At 40.8% G+C, this 23,083-nt stretch overlaps 1 protein-coding gene across 2 annotated transcripts in view; it reads left to right on the top strand.

The window, feature by feature from the left end:
* Med23 (mediator complex subunit 23) overlaps positions 1 to 23,083 on the top strand; it is a 43,681-nt gene that overhangs the window by 19,337 nt on the left and 1,261 nt on the right. For both annotated transcript variants that reach the window (XM_050132309.1, XM_050132311.1), the window contains 17 exons: positions 661 to 804; positions 1,215 to 1,360; positions 2,274 to 2,519; positions 4,045 to 4,187; positions 6,018 to 6,192; positions 6,795 to 6,958; positions 9,363 to 9,487; positions 10,491 to 10,696; positions 10,775 to 10,955; positions 12,135 to 12,305; positions 12,875 to 13,091; positions 14,548 to 14,784; positions 16,603 to 16,768; positions 17,386 to 17,458; positions 18,566 to 18,780; positions 19,914 to 20,034; positions 21,099 to 21,230. In XM_050132309.1, coding sequence (XP_049988266.1) covers positions 661 to 804; positions 1,215 to 1,360; positions 2,274 to 2,519; positions 4,045 to 4,187; positions 6,018 to 6,192; positions 6,795 to 6,958; positions 9,363 to 9,487; positions 10,491 to 10,696; positions 10,775 to 10,955; positions 12,135 to 12,305; positions 12,875 to 13,091; positions 14,548 to 14,784; positions 16,603 to 16,768; positions 17,386 to 17,458; positions 18,566 to 18,780; positions 19,914 to 20,034; positions 21,099 to 21,230 — 2,862 coding nt within the window. The remainder of the gene's footprint in view (positions 1 to 660; positions 805 to 1,214; positions 1,361 to 2,273; positions 2,520 to 4,044; positions 4,188 to 6,017; positions 6,193 to 6,794; positions 6,959 to 9,362; positions 9,488 to 10,490; positions 10,697 to 10,774; positions 10,956 to 12,134; positions 12,306 to 12,874; positions 13,092 to 14,547; positions 14,785 to 16,602; positions 16,769 to 17,385; positions 17,459 to 18,565; positions 18,781 to 19,913; positions 20,035 to 21,098; positions 21,231 to 23,083) is intronic.

A 23,083-nucleotide genomic window follows, 5' to 3' on the forward strand; every position in this document is an offset into this window, starting at 1 on the left:
TGCCAGGATGACATGACACAAAATGAAAAGAGTGTAGTACCACCAAGGAGTCCTACGATAGAATGTAGGAATGTATATGTGTGTGTACATATGTATACATATGAGCAACTTTATTATAGTAGTTGTGCCTTGTGTCCTAGTTAGGTTAGGTGCCTGTTGTCATGATAAAACACCATGGCCAAAACCCACTTGGAAAGGAAAGGGTTTGTTTCATCTTACAGTTTATAATCTGCCACGAAGGGACTGTAGTCAGGAAACTGGAACTAGGAACTGTTGCTGAGGCCATGGATGTATGCAATTATAGGTTTGCTTCCCATGGTTTTTCAGTCTGTTTTCTTACACAAATGAAGAGCATTTGCCCAGAGTGCTGCCCCTCGTAGGCTAGGACATCCCATATCAATCATTAATCAGGACAGTATCCCAGAGTTCCCTACAGGCATTTTGTCTGTCCAGATAGCCCCTTCAACGGTGTGCTCCCCAGGCATAACCTCCGTCCACTAGCCCCTGCCTTCCAAGCACTCCATTGGTTTCAGGGCCTTTAGAGTATGTGTGCTGTCGGGGTCATAGACTAGATCTAGATTGTAGCGTAACAAGCCACAGGGCTCTACCTCCGGATCTTCAGTGGCTGTGTCTGCATTTGCACTTTAACGTTCTTTACAGTTAGCAGGGCGAGGACTGATCAAAGGCAGAGATCATCTGATGTGGGTTCTGCTCCAGTTCATTTCTGGAAGTATTCAGAAAAATGCACTTGCTGATTTTCTTCCTGTCATGAAGCTCTTTGATCTACTGTATCCAGAAAAGGAAGTAAGTTTTACTGATTACTCACCAGAGTTATTAAACTTAACCAGTTTATGTGCATTTAGCAGAATAAGGATTGGATCGCTGTAAGCATTTGTGAAATTTTATTTTTTTATATATTATCTCAACTTGGGGATTTGTTTAATTTTTCAAAATTAAATGACTTTTGTTCAATAGTTCTGTGATAGGGAAAGCTTGGCTAGCATCTTTTATTTTTTGTTGATAAGTAGAAACATACCAACTCGATCATTTTTTTCAAAAATGTTACACTTGTAAGGTTTCACTGTATGATAAATAGTCAAAGAGCTATTGGGGCCAAACTAAGATAGGAACTTTGAAGAGTTACTCTGTGAAGGATTTGTATACATGTGACTATTTGGTTCTCATTCATCCAGAAACTAATTACTATTTTCCAGTGTATTCCAGTTCCTGATATTAACAAGCCCCAGTCAACGCATGCCTTTGCAATGACGTGTATTTGGATTCATCTTAATAGAAAAGCTCAAAATGACAATTCCAAGCTCCAGATCCCAATTCCACATTCCCTGAAGCTTCACCATGAGTAAGTTGTTTCTTACTTGGGGCTTTATTTCGTTAGTAGTGGCTTGCAGACCAGATTGATTGCAGTGTTCATTATCAATGGCGTGTAGACCATTATTGACTATACTATTCCTGTGGTGTTGATATCGCCCCATACCACCCAGAAGGCGGAAATTGGCTAAGGCACATTGGAAAACAACCTGATTGAGTCTGATTATGTTACTAGGTATTTTCTGATCTTCAAGACTGACTTTGTTTTTACACTTTAAAATAGTAACTTAACGTTTCTTTTATCAACATGAAAATATTTCATGATTTCCCAAGGGCTCGTGATTTGAGCAAGATCTGATTAGGCATCTTTCTCCCTGGGATGGGCAAGGTGAGTGGCCCGATGTGGCTGCCGTGTTCCCTCATGTGTGTTCCAAAGCCATGACGACTCAGAGGAAATGCCCTGCTTAGGTAGAATTGAGCTTCAGCCAAGGGATGTTAGGGATGGCTGAACTTTCTCCTTTCTAGAACTGCCAGATCTCTGCATAGGAGCCTGTACCATGCTCAGATCCATGGTCCATCTGGCTTCTATTTTATAAAAAGCCAATAGTAAATAAAGGTACTTGTTATATTTCAGCAGATAAGAAAATAGAATAGAAATCTTTTTCATTAATTTGTGAGTTATTTCTTTATTCTCTGAAACTTAGCCTAATATAGTGCATTATGCACAATGTCTTGACAAATTAATTGTTAAATTAGGATGACGTTTAATCTGCAATATTATCCAGTCTTTAATATGCAAAATCCCTCTGTATCACACCAGAAACTGTAGTATCTGTAAGAATAAAGACAATATTAGTAACTGCATATGATTGAAATTTTTAACATGCAAGTTAGCTTCATGGATGTTATTTGTGTTTTTTTATTCAATAAATGTGATATTTTAGGTTCCTTCAGCAAAGTCTGAGAAATAAAAGTTTACAGATGAATGACTATAAGATTGCCCTGTTGTGTAATGCGTATTCCACAAATTCCGAGTGTTTTACACTACCCATGGGAGCACTAGTAGAAACTATCTATGGAAATGGAATTATGAGAGTACCTCTCCCGGGAACGAGCTGCTTGGCTTCCGCATCTATAACCCCCTTACCAATGAATCTTCTGGACTCTCTGACAGTTCATGCCAAGATGAGGTGTGTCCATTTTATTTATTTGGTCCCATATCTGGGAATTGATAAAAATCTGGTTGGTATTAACTTTTTTTATATATACTTATAATTGTATATGCGTACATATATGTGAATGGCCAATGCATTTAAGAAATCATTTCTTCACAAAAATGAATGCTGTTAACTACAGAAATTATAGACTATACGGAGGAGCATGAAGTAGATGGCCTTACCCTTTTCCTGATAGATGAGCATGGAAAACTTTTTTCCATCTTTTTTTGAATAAATACATTTGTGAATTTATTATATATGTTGTTCTCAAAAATGTGCTGTTTATCTTGATGTTTTTTCTATAATAAACACCTTTTCATGTGATTCTTCCCCAAAACACTTGGATTACTACATCCAAATTTCTTATGAGGCTGTAAGCAGCCATTCTATGCTGCTTGGAATTGAGGTTTTGGTAGTATCTTCATATCAAGGAAAAGTTGATGGTGATCGCCTTCATAATAGTCATTGTACCATCTGTAGGTACATTTGCTTTAGATTTTTCTTACTTTCTTTTTAATATAACAGTTTTCAGAAAGGAGACTTGCTGAGTCCTGGAATTTAAAATGTTAGGCTTTTACCTTATTGAGTTATTATACACAGGGACACTTTGAGAGCTGGGTTGTTTCCTAGAAACAAAGTTCTGTTGGCACTAGAACTCAAGTGCCCAGAGCCGCCAGTCTGGGACTGTAGTGAAGCCTGGCGCAGCATGGTGAGAAGCAGGTTTTAGTGCGTGTAGACGCAGGAGTGTGTGGGGGCAGGCAGGACAGCTGTGGGGTTTCATTAGAGCAGACAGCTTAGCTAGCATGGGTTGGGTACTAGAACGCTGCCTGATGTAGGTTTTCAAAATGGTTTTTTTGAGAAGGACTAAGCAATCCAGAAATTTCTGTTCTCTCAATTTTTAAGTATTGGTGCAAACCTAAGACAACACTATATATAGTCCAAAGAAACATGTCTGCATGTCAGCTCTACAAAGCCATGCTTTTTTCTCTCAAATGATAAACATTTTAGACCATATGTTACTTTACTTGCATATGTGACAAATTTGAGCAAAGCCCTGTCCGAACCAAGCACTTGGATCTTAGCAATAATTTATTAAGTCATTTTGCGATTAAGGTTTTCTTATTCCTCACGACATCTAGTTACCTATTTGAGAGGAGAAACCGGCTAGCAGCACTCAAGCGTGCTCTTATGTCTTATTCAGGTAGGCTGCTCTTCACTGAGCAGAAGGGTCCCTGTGTGTATTGGAACTGCTGCACCCCCGGCCCTACAGCATCCTAGAAGCCACAGTTCATTTCCACCATTACATTACTACCATGGAGTTGAGGCCATCATTACCGAGTGTCCTACAGCTTAAACATATCCAGGGAGCCGAGTCCATTGGAACCATTTCACTTCAGATTTATAAGTTGATAAGTTTACTTTTAAGTTGCCGCTTAGTAGAATACCTCCTGTGTTTATATAGACACGGTTTTTCATTTTGCTCTTTTTTTCTCCTCAGCCTTATACACAGCATTGCAACTAGAGTGATAAAACTTGCTCATGCAAAATCCAGTGTCGCATTGGCTCCAGCTCTGGTGGAAACTTACAGTCGTTTACTGGTCTACATGGAAATAGAGTCATTGGGCATCAAAGGATTTATCAGTAAGACAAACTTCACTGCTGTTTCTAATGATTATTCATTAATCAATTAATAAACATTCATTAATTCAAGGAGTACTCTTCCAAGGGCTGAGGATACAGCAGTGAGCAGCTCATTGACGTGAGGCCAGCCTGCTGAGGCAGGGGACAGGGAGTAAAGCAAGCGAACGGGAGAGGCTCTGTGGCGGATGATGAGCGCCAGCCGGCCAGCTCCTGTATGTCTGCCGGGATGGAAGCTTGTTTGGAAGTAGCATGGCAAGAAAACGGTGATGTGCTAGGTGCTTAGATGCCCTGAGAGGACAGGGGTCTCTGCCATGTAAATGAATTGCAGAGGCTGCAGTGCTGTGTGAGATGAGTGCCGCGTCTAGCAGTAGGGACGGAAGACAGTGTTAGTATTAGCAGTTGTGAAGGATAGGTGCTTTCAAACTGCACGTTTTTGTGGTTCGTCCCCAGAAGTTTGGATTCTATCCGTACTCTTTCCTCAGAAGTGAATCCAATTCTCTTTGGATGGAAGAAAGAAAGAACAAGGAAAGATGTTAGCTTTTTGTTTTGGTCTAGTTTTTGGCCTTTTTGAGACAGTGTCTCGTACATAGTACAGTTGAGGCTAGCCTCTCATTTTTTATGTAGGTGAGCCTGGCTCTGGCTCTGGCTCTTGATTTTTGCCTCTACCTCCCAAGTGTGGGAATTGCAGGTGAGTGCCACCATGCCTGACCTTTCTTTTTTTTTAATTAAAAATTAAATCAGGCTTAGTAGTGGTGATGCACAGACTTTAATTCTAGCACTTGGTAGGCAGAAGCAGGCTAATTTCTGGGTTCAAGGTCAACCTGGTCTATATAGTGAGTTCTAGAACAGCCAGAGGTACACAGAGAAACTGTCTCAAAAAAAAAAAAAAAAAACAGTGACTATTTTTTGTTGTGATAGTTGCAATGGTGTACACCTATAATCTCAGGTGAGCAGGGTGAGCAGGAAAATTACACGAGTGTAAGAGTTCATGGCCAGTCTACGTCATGGAGCCCCCTGGAGTTTAATTGCCAGCACTATAAAAAGAGAGAGGAATGAATCTCACACTCAAAAGGTTGGAAACCTTAACTCTATAAAAATATTGTAAAAGATAACTGAGAAGTGAGGCAAGTTAGAAATTTGATAGACTTTAATGTTTTTGTTTGGTTAGTTTTGTTTCTTTTTGTGTGTGGTTGCTTTCATTTTATTTTTCCATATTAACTTGAGACTGACTTGTCAAACTCTGGAAAGGAAAGATAAAGTTAATGTGTGATGTGGGATTCCCCTCTGTGTGCTATGAATGTATTTTGTTACCATTAGTTAATAAAGAAGCTGCTTTGGCCTGTGGCAGGGCAAGCGGGAAAACTAAACTAAATGCAGGGACAAAGGCGGCAGAGTCAGTCAGAAGCCATGTGGCTGCCCAAGAAGCAAGAGGTAGCAAACCACAAGCCGTGTGTTAAAATATAAAATAATAGAAATTTCATTTAAGATGTAAAGTTAGTTAATAAGAAGCCTGAGCTAATAAGTCAAAGAGTATGTAATTAATATTAAGCCTCAGAATGGTTATTTAATAAGTGGCTGCAGGAGCTAGTGAGTGGGACCCGTTGGGTGGAGAGAAATCAATCTAGGGGAATCAGTGAAATGGAAAATTTTGCAGCTACTGATTTGTATTTAGGCTCTGAATTTTTTACCCCTTCAAGTAGAACTATGTATTACTTGTGAGTATATGTTTTTGTAGTCGTATTTTTGCATATAGCCTGAGTGTGACATTCTTTAAATATATTCAGGTATGTCCCTTTTAGTAACCGGTGCCTGGAATTCTTATTCTTCTAGGTCAACTCTTACCTACTGTCTTCAAGTCCCACGCCTGGGGCATTCTGCACACACTTCTGGAGATGTTCAGCTACCGCATGCACCACATCCAGCCACATTACAGAGTTCAGCTCCTGAGCCATCTTCACACGCTGGCTGCTGTTGCCCAAACCAACCAGAACCAGCTCCATCTGTGGTGAGTACTGCAGACCGTCCTTCCGTGGAGTTAGTACTCCTGGGCTTTGAAGTGGGGGACTTAAACCTTCACCTTTTTTTCTTATTTGCCATAAAATTAAAATTCTATTTCTAAGATACTATAGTTCTAGCACAGTAGTGGAATCCAAGTTTTTAATAGAAATTGGATTTAAATATGCTTCAAGTCACAATTAAAGTGTCATTTTAATTTTGATTTAAATGAAAATATATTTCAGGTGGAAATCAGTAATTTGATGGAGGTGACACAAGGTCTCATGTAGTATTTTGTAGCCAAGGCAAAGTTTAAATTCCTGATCCTCCTGCCTCTGCCTCCTAAATGCTGACCTTGCAGGTGTGTCCTAGTAAAAAATGTAGTTACTGACATGCTGTTTGTCTGAGAGGGTTTTCATCTAGCCTGTAAGCTCTCTTTCATCAAATGTGTAAAGAGGTCAGCTGCTTCTCATTGTAAAAGTAGCACCAAAAAGGGAGATTTTTTTCTTATCAAAGAAAGGAAATGTCTGATCTCTGTGTTCTTAGATTTTAATAATGCTGCAGTTGGACCTAACTGCATAAATCTGAGCTGTGCGTTCATCCTGCTTCCAGTGTCGAGAGCACAGCACTGAGGCTCATCACGGCACTAGGAAGCTCGGAGGTCCAGCCGCAGTTCACACGATTCCTCAGTGATCCCAAAACGGTGCTGTCAGCAGAATCTGAAGAACTGAACCGAGCCCTGATCCTGACCTTAGCCAGAGCAACCCACGTCACAGGTAGAGACCACATGAGCCCCATTAACAGAAGAAGCGCAGCTCCTCTCAGACCAAAGTGGGAGAGTGTACTCCGGAGGCGCCAGTGATCTCCATAAGGCCAGTTATTAATGGGAGCTCATGGCACCATCATTCTGACTAAGGGTTTTTGTTTCATAACTGCTTTAAAAACATTTGGAATTCCCAAATATTCTCTTTTTATGGATTTCTGTCTATACATAGATAAAGTATATTAGTAATTAAAATGGGAAAATTTTAAAAGTAATAATTCATTTAAAAATAATGTAACATGATATTAGCACAAATAACATTTATGAGAGGAAGTATTTTATACAACAAAACTTTAATGAAAAGAGGTGCTTTGTTTTCTTTTTCATGGCCATTCAGTACCTGGTTAAAGGAACATAAGTGTCTTCTCCAGTCTGCTTCTGGTAGTATTTGTCTGCTGCAGTATGGTAATGCTGCTTTGGTTAAATGAAGACAGTATGGCTTCTCACTGACATGAGATTAGGGAGAAAAGGGATTTCTTAGCTGACTTTTCAGATAATCGTGTGTATCCTTTGTTTAGAATTGGGAACTTATCTAAAGATGAGGCACAGTGTGAAACCCCAACCCTGTCAGTGGGCTTTGCGTACTTGACTGCACCATGATCCTCCAACCTCTTTCTCACATTGAATACACTTTTAATTACGTGTGCAGTGAACCTTTATGAGTTGGTCTTTTGGAAACTATTCTCTGAGTTAAATAGTTTTAGCAAATGTCAGCACATCTCATTATAGTTTCATAAAATTCTATTTGTTGGCATCATATAAATTTCATAAGAAAATCTTAACATCTTTGAAAACAATCAGACTTGTGTTGGAGATGAGTTTTTCCAGTTCCTAATTTTCACCTGAAACAGCAGCTTTATCATTCCTGAAAGATCATTACTTGTTTCTCTTAAAGCAACAGGCTGACTGATGATTTTCAAGGACGTATCTGCTAAATGTTTATCTCTCCATCATTATGAGCATTTGTCAGAAGCTCTTTTACCTAAAGTTGAAATTCCATTAAAGAAGGCACGATTGTACCCCAGGAGTCAGTTGTGTGAGCACGTTCCCTTCAGACTCCCTGCACTTTGGAACGCTTGTTCTTTGTGATAAAAACATTCAGAATCCTTTCTGGTAACTTGAATATTTGTAACTTATAGTGCATTAAGAAGTCATCTTAACCGAGACTGGCACCTTTGTCCTTGTTGAAATCAGGAGTCTACAAACACAGTCTGGTGCCTTTGAGTTGTTCGGTGAGCCAGGCATCTCACCACCACACCTCTTACAAAATGCTAAGGCTATCTCAGTATTGTTATTTCAGTAGCTCCAAATACCTCCGGTCCTTGACCGAACAACAGGGCCAGGTATAGTAGCATAGGCCTGTGATCCTAGCTTGGAGGACTACAAAGTTGAGGTCACCGTAGACTTTATTTTAAGGCTATGTCTCAACAAAGGAAGGATGGAAGGAAGGACAGATACTGGCAACTGCTAATCAGCAGACCACTTTGAGAGCTATTTAAAAAAAAAAAAGAGAGAGAGAGAGACACACACACAAAATTCATCATTTTCAGCTACCCTTTTCTAGACTGTTATTTTGTGATGTAAACATCTCTAATTTAGAGATTTATACTTGTGGCAGACAGAGCATTTAGTTGTTTTCAGTCACCAAATCCAGACATCGACTTTCTAATTCCATTCTCTTGGCCCAGTAAAGACCATATTAAAAGTACAGAAGTACCACATGTCTGTTGGAGAAGAGGCAGGGGCCGCTTGTTGGTTTTCGGCCACCTGGCTAGCTTAGACCTGAAATAATCACACAGAAACTGTATTATTTAAATCACTGCTTGTCCCATTAGCTCTAGCTTCTTATTGGCTAACTCTTACATATCAATTTAACCTATCTCCATTAATCTATGTATCATCACATGGCAGTGGCTTACTGGTAAAGTTTCAGCATGTCTGACTCTGGACACGGCTCCATGGCTTCTCTCTGACTCTGCCTTTTTCCTCCCAGCATTCCGTTTAGTTTTCTCCGTCAAGCTCTGTTCCCCTTATAGCTCTGCTATAGGCCCAAAGCAGTTTCTTTATTCATTAACCAATAAAAGCAACACATAAACAGAAGGACCTCCCATACCAGATGTCTCTTGTTGTCTCTTCACTATATGCTGTGCTCATATTTTTTAATTAAAAAAAAAAAAAACAATCTAAGTCACTCCTAGTCATTTTCAGAGTAAGAAACTTTAGGTCCTGAGTTAAATACAGGTAAATAATAATGACTGTACTGCACTGAAACCCCCTCAATATACACAGTTGCTTTTTCTTTCTTTGGCAGTTTGTATTTGTGGTCATAGAGATCTGACTCACATCTTTTTGTTTAGATTTTTTTACAGGATCAGATTCAATCCAGGGAACTTGGTGTAAAGATATCCTTCAGACCATCATGAATTTTACTCCTCATAATTGGGCTTCACACACTCTTAGCTGTTTCCCGGCCCCTCTGCAGGTAATTTAGTTCTGAATTACATATTAAATACACACTGAATCTTTCTTCAGTCACAGTGGCTTCTTCTAGGGAGTTTAGTCTTGGTAACAGCTAAAAATACTTGACTTTTATTTCCTTTTTGAAAATAATTGCTTTTTCTTCCAAAATCTCTTGAGTTGTTTCTAATCTTACTGAAGACTAAATGTGTTTCTGAAAATGTAATTATTATGGTTTTATTTTTAAAAATTAACAGTTTTAGAATGTCACAAGAGTTAACATATGACCTGAAAAATTCTTTCCTATTACTAAAATAGAGAAAAATATACTTTAGTGAAACTTCATAAAGTGTATAGATAGTAAAATTGACTCTGTTGGATTCTTTTTTTTTTTAACCATACAATAAAATTATAGCTATAGCTTCATAATAAAAGAGAAAGGCAAACCTCATGTACCTTGTGCGTCTCAGAGAAAGTTTATGGCATAGTGGACCGTGGGTTTTCCATGACTTCCAGTGAAGTTATGGTGGTTCTCACACATCAGATCGCTCTTCAGAGCTTCCCAAGCTGCAGATTTCTGGGTCCCAGCCTTAGTGCTTCTGGCTGAGTAGATCAGGCAAGGCCTAAGGACTGGCTGGGACTGCTGGTCTGGAGACCATAGTCAGAACCACTGGGCTATTGTAATCGGTCTTCCCTATAGAGACACTGAAATGGATAGCCCGAGAAGGAGACACATTCCTTTTTCTTCCCTCTCTCCCTTCTCTTAAAGATTAGCAAAATATGATTGAAGAGACTTTGAATTCAAGCTTGCTTGGAATTTCTGTTTAGAAAGTACAGAAAAAGAAATTTGAGTTGCCAGTAGGCTGGCCTGCACATTTCCTAGTGTAGACATCCAGTCCATACTGACTTACTCAGGGGTAATTCAGTTTATAATGCCAGGACCAAATGCAGAGCAGGCTTCTCACCTCCAAATAGCCACTGTTCCTTTTACTATATCCAGTGACATAAACTTCTGCTCTTCCTTTTAGGCATTCTTCAAGCAAAATAATGTACCCCAGGAAAGTCGTTTTAATCTGAAAAAGAATGTGGAAGAAGAATATAGGAAGTGGAAGTCAATGACTGATGAAAATGAAATCATTACCCAGTTCTCTGTGCAGGGCTTTCCTCCTCTGTTCCTCTGCCTGCTCTGGAAGATGCTGCTGGAAACAGATCACATAAGCCAGATTGGCTATCGGTAAGCTGCAAGCCTAGGCTGCAGTCAAACAGCGTTCTCCATGTAAGGAGAGTTTAATCTTCATTCTTTGTCTTGTAGAGTGTTAGAGAGAATTGGGGCCAGGGCCCTGGTAGCCCACGTGAGAACGTTTGCAGATTTCTTGGTGTATGAGTTCTCTACATCAGCAGGAGGTCAGCAGCTCAATAAGTGCATTGAAATTCTTAATGACATGGTGTGGAAGTATAACATTGTTACATTGGACAGATTAATTCTCTGCCTGGTAAGAATAAATGTTTCTAATTTTTCTTATCATTCTTTGATCAAACTGTGTGAGTGGAAGACTTCGTGCTGATTTTGTCTATTTGGCGTCAAATATTTGGATTTATGCTATATTCAGGCTTCCTTAAAGAAAAAGAAATTACTGAATTTTTTCACTCAGTATATATTTAGTATTTAGTATTATATTCACAAAGGTAAAGAAGTGAATAAAATAGATTTTTCTAGCCTTGTGAAGCCTTGAAATATGGATGGTGGATTCTCAGAGGCTCCTACTGGGGTCAGGAAATAGTAAAGAGCTATTGTATTTCTTTATGGCATGCCAGCTACTGTAACTTCATTAGCCAGAATTCTGACTGTTTCCCCTTTATACCCAGCACCCTTCAAATGCTCCTTTTACTTCTGCCTGTTAGTGTATTTCAAGCAAAGTTTTTTTCTTTTAAGGTTTATTTTTATTTTTTATGTGTATGTGTGTTTTGCCTGCCTTTGTGCTTGGGAACCACATGTGTGCAATGCCCATGGAGGCCAGCAGAGGGTATCAGATCCCCGGAGCTTGAGTTACAGAAAGTTCTAAGAGCCATATAGGTGCTGGGAATTGAACCCACATTCTCTAGAAGAGCAGCCAGTGCTCCAGAACTCTGAGCCATCTCTTTAACCCTTTAAACAAAATTTTAAGAAAAGACTGAATTAGACTGGAAAATTATACACTTTTAAAAAATATAGTAGTGGCTGGGCACATTAGCACATGCCTATAAATACCAACAGATGCAGGGGGATTGTTACAAGTTCATGGCCAGGCTGGTCCACAGTGAGAGCGCAAGGCCAGCCAGGGCATGGTGGTAATATATGCAGTGGCTTGGTTCATTAGCTTTGACTTCTTCCTATGGATCATTAATCATAGGTAGTTGTCGTGTAGTAGGGGGACTAAGGTGTGGCAGAGGGAAAATACTGTCTGAAAACAGTGGCATCACATTGCCCTCAATGACACATTGTCAAGGGAAGATTTACTTTCAGGTGCATATTCCTAGCCAAAGGCAGAACCACAAACAGAAAGGGTCAGGTCATCTTTAGGATTACTGAAGACTTGGATTGGGGTGTCTTAAAATTTAGCCAACTAGATGGCAGGACCGTACCTTTGGACAGATAGGACAGTTTTACTTCATTTTTTCTCTTTATTTCCAAGGCCATGCGTAGTCATGAAGGAAATGAAGCCCAGGTTTGTTATTTCATAATTCAGTTGCTGCTGCTCAAACCAAATGACTTCCGAAATCGAGTAAGTGATTTTGTGAAGGAAAACTCTCCCGAGCACTGGCTCCAGAATGACTGGCACACCAAGCACATGAGCTACCACAAGGTACTGGCTCCAGCGCTGTGGCTCCGCAAAGCAGCTGGGGAGGGTTGGCTGCTCAGTAGGCAGAGTTCTTGGAGTTCCGTTCTTTCTTTATGGGTCGGTATGGAAACAAATTAGTTGTAAAGTTACTTTGATGAATAGGAACAAATTATAATTGAGCTTTTAACAGGCAAGGTTCCGTATAAAATGAAGAAAGCTATAGTAAAATTAATATAGTGTCTTGGCGAAGCTGGGCTACCACTGATTTGAGGAGCATGTTCTTAGCACATGCCAGTTCCCAGCACCCCCCCCCAAAATCAAAGATTGCTGTATTTTTTTTAAAAAAAAATTAATAATTATAGCGAGATAGTGGTAACACACACCGTTCATCCCTTGGGAGTCAGAGGCAGGAGGATCTCTGAGTTCGAGACCAGCCTGGTCTACAGAGCAAGATCCAGGACAGGCTCCAAGGCTACACAGAGAAACTCTGTCTTGAAAAAGAAAATAAAAAAGATAAATATTTTTAGTTTTTCTGTATCTCTTTAAGCAAACTTTTCCAAGATACTATAAATGTCTTGTTTCCTCACCCACAGAAATACCCAGAGAAGCTGTATTTCGAAGGCCTGGCAGAACAGGTTGACCCTCCTGTACCAATCCAGTCCCCCTATCTGCCCATCTACTTTGGAAATGTGTGCCTCCGGTTCCTTCCGGTGTTTGATATAGTAATCCACAGATTTTTAGAGTTGCTTCCAGTGTCCAAATCACTAGAGACCCTCCTGGATCACCTAGGGGGCTTATATAAGTTCCATGGTGAGTTCATTCATGTTTTAATTTCATCTATACCTTTATGAGCAGATAGGCTGGGCACTGCCGCGTGGTAACAGTGGGTCTGCGGGTTCTGAAGTGCTCAGAGATAGGTGCTATACGTGCTGTGCGATGATGTCATAAGATGTGGATGTCGGAGCGGGGTGGTTTACTGTAAACGGAATGTGTCTCGTAGGCTTCTGAGTGACAGCTAAACTTTTGATGTGAATGATTTGTATGAGCAGGAGAGATGAAAAGAATATATGAGTCATAAGGGATTTTTTTTGGAGGGGGTACCCTAGTGATAGAACAAAAGGGCATATTTGAAGAAAAATTGCTGAATTAAGAATGTTTATTTAGGAATTTCAAAATAAGGTGGAAAAAGAAAATATACCTGACTGCATGATCACATTAAATGCCATTTTGAGTTTAATAACCTGAAGATGGTGGTCAAGTAGAAGTCACTAAGTAAGATGGGAGCGTGGGAACCAGTGTTTTCAAACGCTGAGGTCAGGTGTGATGCCCAGCGTGTCTCAAAAGGAGGATACGCTTTCAAAGCCACCTCAAAGTGCTGGTGTGTATTAGCCTTTCAGAAAGTGCTGGTGTGTATTAGCCTTTCAGAAAGCCGTGAGCTGTGAATGACAGCAGAAGAGCCAGGAACACAGTTGACGTGGCTGGCGCTTGCTTAGGAGACGTTGCTCTGGCCTTAAGACCAGCAACTGGAGCATGCATGATGTGGCCCGTGACACAGATGGAAAAGCTGACCACTGTAGAGAAAAGGCAGCGGTTAGTCCTAGATCTCCATGTCTTCCCTGGAAGCACGCGTGTATAACTACAGAATAACTGTCGGGTTCAAAGAAATTTAAAAGTAATCACTTTTAAAAAACAGCTCTCTTTGGATATGGAAATCCTGTGGCTCCATAGCTGGCTCTAGTCTCTGAGCAGCAGTTGCAATTGCTTAGGCAGCCTTCCTTAGAAGCTGTTCTGGTTTCTTGCTCTTTGTCTTTTTTGTTTTGTTACAAATACAGTGTAGTACTCTGTACCAGGGTCTTTCTCCCAGTTCCTGCATTAAAGTTGACTCCTAAAAATGTCAGTACCTGTAGGCCTGCCTCTTGCTGTGATCGTTTCCCAGTCCTTTGATTCTGACCGTTTTCACAGTTGCTAACCTTTTGCAAGTGGGAACACAACCACAGCTGGCATTTGCTTTCTGTTATTTTTGTACAATAAATTTACAGAGGTGAAATTGTTCACTCACAATAATGACCACCCTTAAATACTGTATATATTATTAGGAATCTTCTGACTGACTTGGAATTAAAGTTCTCATTGTATGCATTTGTCCAACATGTGAAGTAATGTCACAATCTTCTCAGTTGTTTTTCTGTAGTCTTAAAGCACACAGTTTACTTTTTACACTTGTCAATAATCTGATAAGCATGGTGACCTGTTTTCTTCTTGGCAGACCGGCCAGTGACTTATCTGTATAATACTTTGCACTATTATGAAATGTGCCTGAGAAACCGTGACCATCTCAAGCGAAAACTTGTCCATGCAATCATTGGCTCCCTCAAAGATAACCGGCCACAGGGCTGGTGTCTCAGTGATACTTACCTGAAGCATGCTATGAATGCGCGGGAGGACAATCCTTGGGTTCCAGAGGACTCCTACTATTGCAAGCTGATTGGCCGACTGGTAGACAATATCCTTTCTTCTGTCGTGTTTTTTCAGGCTCTTTAGAAATCAGTGTTTTAGCTGTGAGAACTGTAATGTTTTTATGTATCTCAAAACCTCATTTTAATTTTTTTTCTTTGAAATAGAGCCTCTGTGTTGTTTTGGTCAACCTCAAACTCCTTGCCTCAAGCAGTCTTCCTGCCTCAGCTCCTCCAGGAACTAAGACTTCAATGCACACAACTGCACTTCTTTAGTTCTTCTGGTCTGTGTATGTGTGTTTGTTTGTTTTGAGACAGAGTCTAACTATGTAGTCACCACTGGCCTGGAACTTGCTGCGTGGGCTAGGCTGGCCTTGAACTCAGAAATCTGCCTCCCACGTGCTGGAATTAAAAGTGGCCTTGGTGATTATGTTATCTCTGTAAAAAATTTTGAAGTCTTAAATTGCGTCATCTTACTAAATAGGTGGGAATTTTCTCTGTTGCTACTCAAACTTAAGAACAGACTTTACAGACAGTTGTTTTGAAGTAAGAAGTCCTACTTCTATGTTAGTATTCTATGTATTACAGTGTAGGTGTGTAGCTAGAGTTTTTCTGTGTCAACAGTCACTCCCAGATAGCCATACAGACTTATTAATCATAAATGCTCGGTTGATAGCTTAGACTTGTCTCCAGCAGTCATTACAACTTAAATTAACCCATGTCTATTAATCTGTGTGCCACCTTGAAGCTCCTTTACCTCATCTATAAACTCCCCTTGTAGCTTCTTCCGCATCTGGTTTACAACTCTGGGGACTCTGCCCCCAAAATCCTGACTAGCTATTGGCATGTCAGCTTTCTATTAACCAATGGGAATAATACATATTCATATTTTACAAAAAAGATTATTCCACAGCACAGGTGTCTCTGTGCTCCTGGAGAGCATTAGTCTGGTTGCTTTAAAAGAATCCTTTAGAAACAATGCTGCTATGAACATAGTAGAGCATATACTTTTGTTCCCACAGGGCAGGGAACCCTGATTGCTCTTTGGGCTGACGAGGGAGGGGGACTTGGTTGGGGGAGAGGGAGGGAAAGGGGAGGCGGCGGTGGGGAAGAGACAGAAATCTTTAATTAATTAATAAAGAAATAAATTAAAAAAAAGAATCCTTTAGAACCAGGTGCAGTGGCACATACCCCTAATCCTGGCACTTGAGAGGCAGAGGCAGGAAGATTTCTAAAAGTTCAAGACTAGCCTGGGCTACATAGCAAGACCCTACTTTAATTAATGAATTAAATACAATTATATCCTTGAGTACTTTCAAAGCATAGTGCTATTAATAGACAGTATTATGAACTAAAGAGCTGGTGTGTTGATGTTTTTATTTCTTCAGTTTGATATCCTGTGTCCAGTTATCAGCAAGTCTACATAACATGTCTGTGTGCCTTATCAGTGTTGTTTTTTTTAAACAGGGGAATATATTTCCTAAGGTAAAAGAATTATGCATTTCAAAGTAATTTTCATGTGAAAATACCCTATAGCTGTAAAGTAAATAGGCTGAAGAAGCCTGGGGACCCCCTGATCCTGTCTCATGCTGGTGTGGTGTCTATGTTAGGAGCCACCTGTAAGAGGAACCCCTTGTATTTTGTGGGTACTGCTCAGTGTGCTCCGGTCCTGTCATACTTACCTGTTTACTTTGTGTTGTTTACCCTTGTATATGTTAATTGCAGTTAAGTCACTTCTTGACAGCTCATAATCAGATAATTGATAATCAAATGAGATGCTTGCATTTAAAACATGAGATCCGTAAACATTATATAAATGTGTCATTAATCTCAGAATAGTCAAATTGTTTTTGCCTTAATCCTTGCACCCATGGCTGGCAAATCTCCTGGACCCTTCCCCAACTGTGACTGGAGATTCAATGAGTTCCCCAATCCTGCTGCCCATGCTCTGCACGTCACCTGTGTGGAACTCATGGCCTTGGCCGTTCCAGGCAAAGATGTTGGGAATGCCCTTCTCAATGTTGTCCTGAAAAGGTCTGTGTCCTTTTTCATGTAGTAAGAGTCTGCTTATTTCTGAAACTGTTAACTGTCAAACAAACCTGTGCCCCAAATTGAGCACATCTTTTGGTTCCCAGTCTCATCTCTGTGGTGTAGATGTAAGAGAATTAATACTGCTCAGATTCAGAAGAGCGGGTTGGTTCGCATTGATGCCTCTTATCACCTCCTTGATAATCCATTTAGGACTGACGTTAACTTGTGCCTAAGGTCTCTACAGATCACCAGGAGCAGGGGTGTAGGTGTTAGAGCAAGTGCTAGACAGTGGATTCAGTCTCCAGCTACATCCCCAGCCCCCACCCCAAACCCCCAAAAAAGGTCTTCTTGAAAGGTTAGAAAAAAGTAGGGAATAATGATTGGGTGAAAGTAGAAATAAGTTCAGATAGTCTTTCAACCCCACAACTAGTGTTAAAGGACACGCACACACACAAAAGGACTTATTTTGTATGTATTAATTTTTTTTTTCAGTGAAATGTCCATTGTTATTTGGAGTTGATCCGTTGTGAATCTTCTTAATCATTTGTTTTCAAAGCAAGATCCTTGGTCAATCATATAAATGTTTTAATATTTTTACATTGTTTTCTGTCTGCTTGCAGTCAGCCCTTAGTGCCAAGAGAGAACATCACAGCATGGATGAACGCAATTGGTTTGATCATCACTGCCCTCCCAGTGAGTTCCTAGCTGCAGTTTGTACCCAGTGATGGAGTATAACTCCCTCTTCTCTGTTGACCCGGACAAACAGATATGTACAGAGTCAGCCTGCACTGGGATGTCATGCGAGTTAATAAAGTGTTTAATTCTCCATTCTTTCATACCATTAATGAGCTGGATTTGTAACCAGCTGGTAGAGTGCCTGCCTCACATGCATGAAGCCCTGGGTCTGAGAACCAGCAGCACATAAACTTAGTGTGGTGGCACACACCCATAATCTTAGCACCTGGGAGGTGGAGGCAGGGAGATTAAAGTTTGCAAGTTGTCCTCAGCTACAGCATCATTTTTGAGGCTAGCCTGGGCTACCTGAGACCCTGTCTCAATACATGAACACAGTTACAATCACTACTGCTATTCTTCTGTCATTCTACTCCAGTTCTATATGTATCTACTAGACTTAGCGATCTCTGCCAGTACCAACTCACCTACCCAGCCTTCATGTCTAGCTCAGACTCTGATCTACTCTTTGCCAAATAATGTGTTATGCATCCACTCATTCCTCCTGCACTCTTTGCTCACTGAGAAATGTTTTAAGTCTAGTATGGTAGTAAATAAGACATTGTGCCAGAGTTCTTCCCCTTCCACCATCTGCTAGCTTCTCTAGGCATGCGAAGTCTCCCTTCTCGACCTCCTCATTGTCTCTTGAGCTCTAAATAATGTTGATCAGCACCATGCTCTCTACTTTTGGTAGATTCACAGTGCTAGCTCTGTGAATCCCTGTTTTGTTTACATATTTCAAAATATACCGGTGTTTGTTTCTTTTCTCTACATATATAACAGACTTGTCTGTATAGTAAATATTGGTAAAGTCACTTTACTGCATGGTAAATAGCAAGCACTAAGGAATATGCTGGGAAGGTGCAAATCAACCTTGTTCTCAGGTCAAGCTAATGAGTGCAGAAGCGCTCGGTTCTGTTTCAGAATATCCATTCACAGACAAGCCAGAGGAACTTCAGCGGGTGTGAAAGCGTAGTAGCATGTGAGCTTCGAGGTCAAATACTGGATATGTGGTTTGTTGTTTCTTTTTATTTTTTTTTTTAACCAGATTTCCCTCTGCCTTTAAAGGAGCCGTACTGGATTGTCCTTCATGACCGAATTGTGAGCGTCATCAGCAGCCCTAGCCTGACGTCAGAGACAGAGTGGGTTGGCTATCCGTTCCGCCTCTTCGACTTCACTGCTTGCCATCAGTCCTACTCGGAGATGAGCTGCAGCTACACCTTAGCGCTTGCACACGCTGTGTGGCACCATTCCAGCATTGGGCAGCTCTCACTCATCCCAAAGTAAGACCTGGAGTTTCCTAAAGCAATGTGTCAACTTCGTCTTCTTAAGTCTGATTTACATGTGGAATGTGTTTCTCATTCCTGAGTATTGCAGAGTAAGATAGGGAGGCCCTGGCCAATCAGTTTCAGAATTACTTGTTTGAATTTCTTCTGTGTGTGAGCAGGAGCATCTGCTTTCTCATCTTCCACGGTGGTTTCAAGAAGCTTAGTCAGATCTATGCCTTTCCCAGAGTGCATCACAAAAGTCGCCCTGGGAACTGAAAAACTGGCCTCAGTCTATTTTCAGATTTTCTTTGCTGACTGTAAAATGCTGTCAACTAGATCTAAATTTCATGGGAATGGCGTCTTCATAAATTCTCTTTACCTTTTAGATAATTCACCTGTCATTTAATGCCTGTACTTTAAGAATTACTTTTAAATCTGAAGTAATTTCGTTTAGTGAGATATGAAAGATTAACTAGAAGTATTATTTTCCCAGGTTAGGAGATGGTTCAGACTGTAAGAGTGTGTGCTGTGCAGACACGAAGATCTGATTGCACACACACACACACACACACACACACACACAGAGCCAGACATGACTGTGTATAAGCCTGCAACCCAGTGCTGGGGAGTAGTGGAAACAGGATTGCTGGAAGGCAGCCCAGCTCCAGCTTCAGTGACAGACCCATCTAAGGGAATAAGGAGCGTGACAGAGCAGACACCTGACATCCTCCTCTGGCCTCTGCACACACAGGCATGTGTACCCACAGACATACACATACCACACCCTCATACATGTACAAAAAAAGAAACAATATTGTTACCAAAATTAAACAGAACTTCTTTTGGTTTGGTTTGGTTTGGTTTTTCGAGACAGGGTTTCTCAGTAGCTATGGAGCCAGTCCTGAAACTCACACTGTAGACCAGGTTGGCCTCTAACACACAGAGATCCGCCTGCCTCTGCCTCCCTAGTACTGGAATTAAAGGCTTGCGCCACCACTGCCCGGTTTAAATGGAACTTTTAAGAAATATAATAAAGATACTCTTTTCAATCTTCTTAAATACTTTTATAAATAGTATATTAACATAATTCAAAGAATTTAATTGATTTAACTTCATAAGATGTTTTTATTTTTATCTTCAACCTTTAGGTTTCTCACTGAGGTGCTTCTTCCTGTAGTGAAGACTGAATTCCAGTTGCTGTATGTGTATCATCTTGTAGGGCCATTTTTACAAAGATTCCAACAGGAGAGAACCCGGTGCATGATCGAGGTAAAGTTTCATCTGGCTTAGTGTAAATCTGAAAGATGTGTTTCTGGACAAGTGTTTTTTCACAGTAGAGGTCAGCCATGAGTAGTGAAATTAGTTTCATTTGGCCTGGGAGCCACTTTATGGGATTTAATGTACCTATTGGAAGTTTGGTGTTCAGTGCATTGAACTGGAGATGGCAGGAGCAGTTAGCTGTCACCAAGGAGGAAGTCAAAGTTAAAGGCACAGAAGTGCGTTTGAGAATTTACAGTGTCGTCATTTAAAATCATGAGACTGGATGAAATCAAGCATTTCTAGGAAAATGAGCAAGAAGAGAATTTTGAAATCACTAGCTGTCGTGGGGACTGGAGAGATGAGCTCAGTGCTTAAGAGCACTTACTGCTCTTGCTGAGGACCTGGATTCAATTCCCAGACCTACATGGCACTTACTCCTCTTGCTGAAGACCTAACATGGCAGCTATTCCAGTTTCAGAGAATCCAACTTCCTCATCTGGCATCTTGGGTACCAGGTATGCACATGGTGCATATACATACACAAAAATAGGCAAATTTTTTTTTTAATTAGCCATCAGATGGAACAGGAAGATAGACTAGAAGCCTCAAAGCCTAAGTATCCCTGGAGTGCATTTATTTCAAAGATGGTATCTCAAAAGGAGATCATATTATTTTCTTTTTGGTTTGGTTTGGTTTTTGGTTTTTGAGACCGGGTTTCTCTATAGCTTTGGAGCCTGTCCTGGAACTAGCTCTTGTGTAGACCAGGCTGGCCTCGAATTCACAGAGATCCATCTGCCTCTGCCTCCCAAGTGCTGGGATGAAAGGCATGTGCCACCACTGCCCAGTGAAATTATATTTCTTAATTCTAAGAGAGATACTAATTGTCAGGCCATTTTGTAGCACTGTGATTCCACCCTGAATGTAGGCGTTGTGGTAGCTTCTAAGATGCATGCCCCGTGACTGTTCCTCTGTACATGTGCCATCCTGTGTGCCACTGTGGGGACCAGATGGGTTTTGTTGAGTTACTTGATCATTGCAGTCAATTCAATAAACTGCATTCTTTTTTTGCATAGATTGGCGTGGCGTTTTATGACATGCTGTTGAATGTAGACCAGTGCAGCACACACTTAAATTACATGGACCCTATCTGTGACTTCCTCTATCATATGAAGTATATGTTTACCGGTGACAGTGTAAAAGAGCAAGTAAGTTAATTTTTATACTGTTTAATTGGGTTTGACTTATCAAGCTTGAATATATGGTGATAAACATTTTTGTTTCAGTGAGTATTTAGTTTGGGTTTATTTTTGTGAGGTATCTGTTATCAGAGAACATTATTCTAGATACAACAATAAAAAAATGGTCTCTTTGACAAAACATCTGGAAAACACCTACCGCATAAGTGAGTAGTAGTGTCATTGAACAGTCTTCTCACGTGGGGAAAGCAGTGTAGTATGGCTAGAAGACCCAAGAGGGTGTGTTCTTAGTGAAGGAGGCTTCCTTTACCCACTGATTAGGGTGTATTGTGGGACAATGAACTCACAGTGGCACACCCAGAAGTCAAGCCAGGCTGGTCAGGAGATTGGTGTGTGGAGAGTTTCTGAAGATTGTAAAGGTTCTCGTCTGACGAACTGGTCCCAGGAAGATGCTTTATCCCACCATGTTCTTACCCCAGGGGGTTCGATTACCTCAGTGTCACATGACACAGCATAAGATCTATGGTGAACTGGAAGGAATACACATAAATTCAACATATGAAGAGGCTCTTCTACTAGCGCTGGCTGAAAGTGGGAACAACTTCCTTGGTCATGCATGTGTTTCCCGTGTGTAAGAAACCATCTGAGCAGTGTTGGTGGTGGCAGTGTGGCAAATAGGTGAAGGACATCCTGCAGTTTTGGGGTTGACAGTGTGGCACATAGGTGAAGTATATCTCCTTCTTGTCAACACTTGACTGTTGTTCCCTTCCCTTTGAGGGTGGTGGGGGGACGCTGTTTTCAAATGTAGTTTTTGTTGGATTTTTCTCGTAATTGGTTCTATGAACAGTACAGAGAAATGGGTTCATTGTAACATTCCCAGGTTTGCATATGTTGATCTTTGAGCATATTCACCCTCTCTATCAGGGAGGAAGGTAACTGCTGTGTCAGCATTTGCATGCTGGTCTACAGTGCCCACTTCCTGGAGCTGAGACCAGTACGGCATGGACTCCTCCATGCCTTCACAGCAGTGTTGTAGTTAATCCCTTGGAAGGGAGGGAGGAAGAGAGGGAGGGAGGGATTTCTTTCAGTGTTTGCTTCTGTTAACACACACACAAAAAAAAATGGGAGAATTGATCAGTGCTTTTTAAAACCCAAATGTAGTCTTTGTATTTGGACTTAAACTTTGACAAGGGAGTAAAGCAAAAGGAAACATTGCTGTCATCCTGACCTTTCCTCCTGAGGTCAGAGAACAGTAAAGCTAAGAACATTCGTCTCTTAAAATATTTTCTGAGTGCATCCACTGTGTATGATGAATCCAAGTGTAAAGTTAAGGAAATCGCTTTGGAGATAAATGTTGCAAATGTTGTGTGTCCAAAAACTCTTAAGTATTCTTTTTGCTTCTGCTAGCATAGCATTTGGGAAGGATAACCAGTTCTCAGTTGTGTACAACTTCTGATGGGAACAACTCTAGTTGTAGATAGCAGGATAACTGGCGGGTAGATGGATGGCAAGTTCTTGAAGTGCATGCTTAGACAGATAGACATATACACACTACATATACATATGCATTGTGTGGGGGAAGGAGAATACATATGCTTGCCTGTGTACAAAAAATATTGTATCTGTTTTCTTAAAACTTTTTGAAGAGACTCTGGCCAGCTCAGACGTGGCAAACATGGATCTGACAATCCTTGCCCTTCTCCCCATTCCTTCTGCCTTGCTAAACCTAGGGGTTTCCCTAGGTTACATCCCTAAAGCTATAGCCACTAAGGTCTGTTTCCTCATTTGTCCACTCCCTCCTCCCGAGGCTGACTTCCAAGGTCCAGCTATCAAAGTATTGGAGTACAGCACTTAGAAGCCCC

This window comes from Alexandromys fortis, unplaced genomic scaffold (assembly GCF_014885135.2).
Source record: "Alexandromys fortis isolate MF-2015 unplaced genomic scaffold, M_Fortis_MF-2015_v1.1 scaffold_421, whole genome shotgun sequence".
NCBI lineage: Eukaryota > Metazoa > Chordata > Mammalia > Rodentia > Cricetidae > Alexandromys > Alexandromys fortis.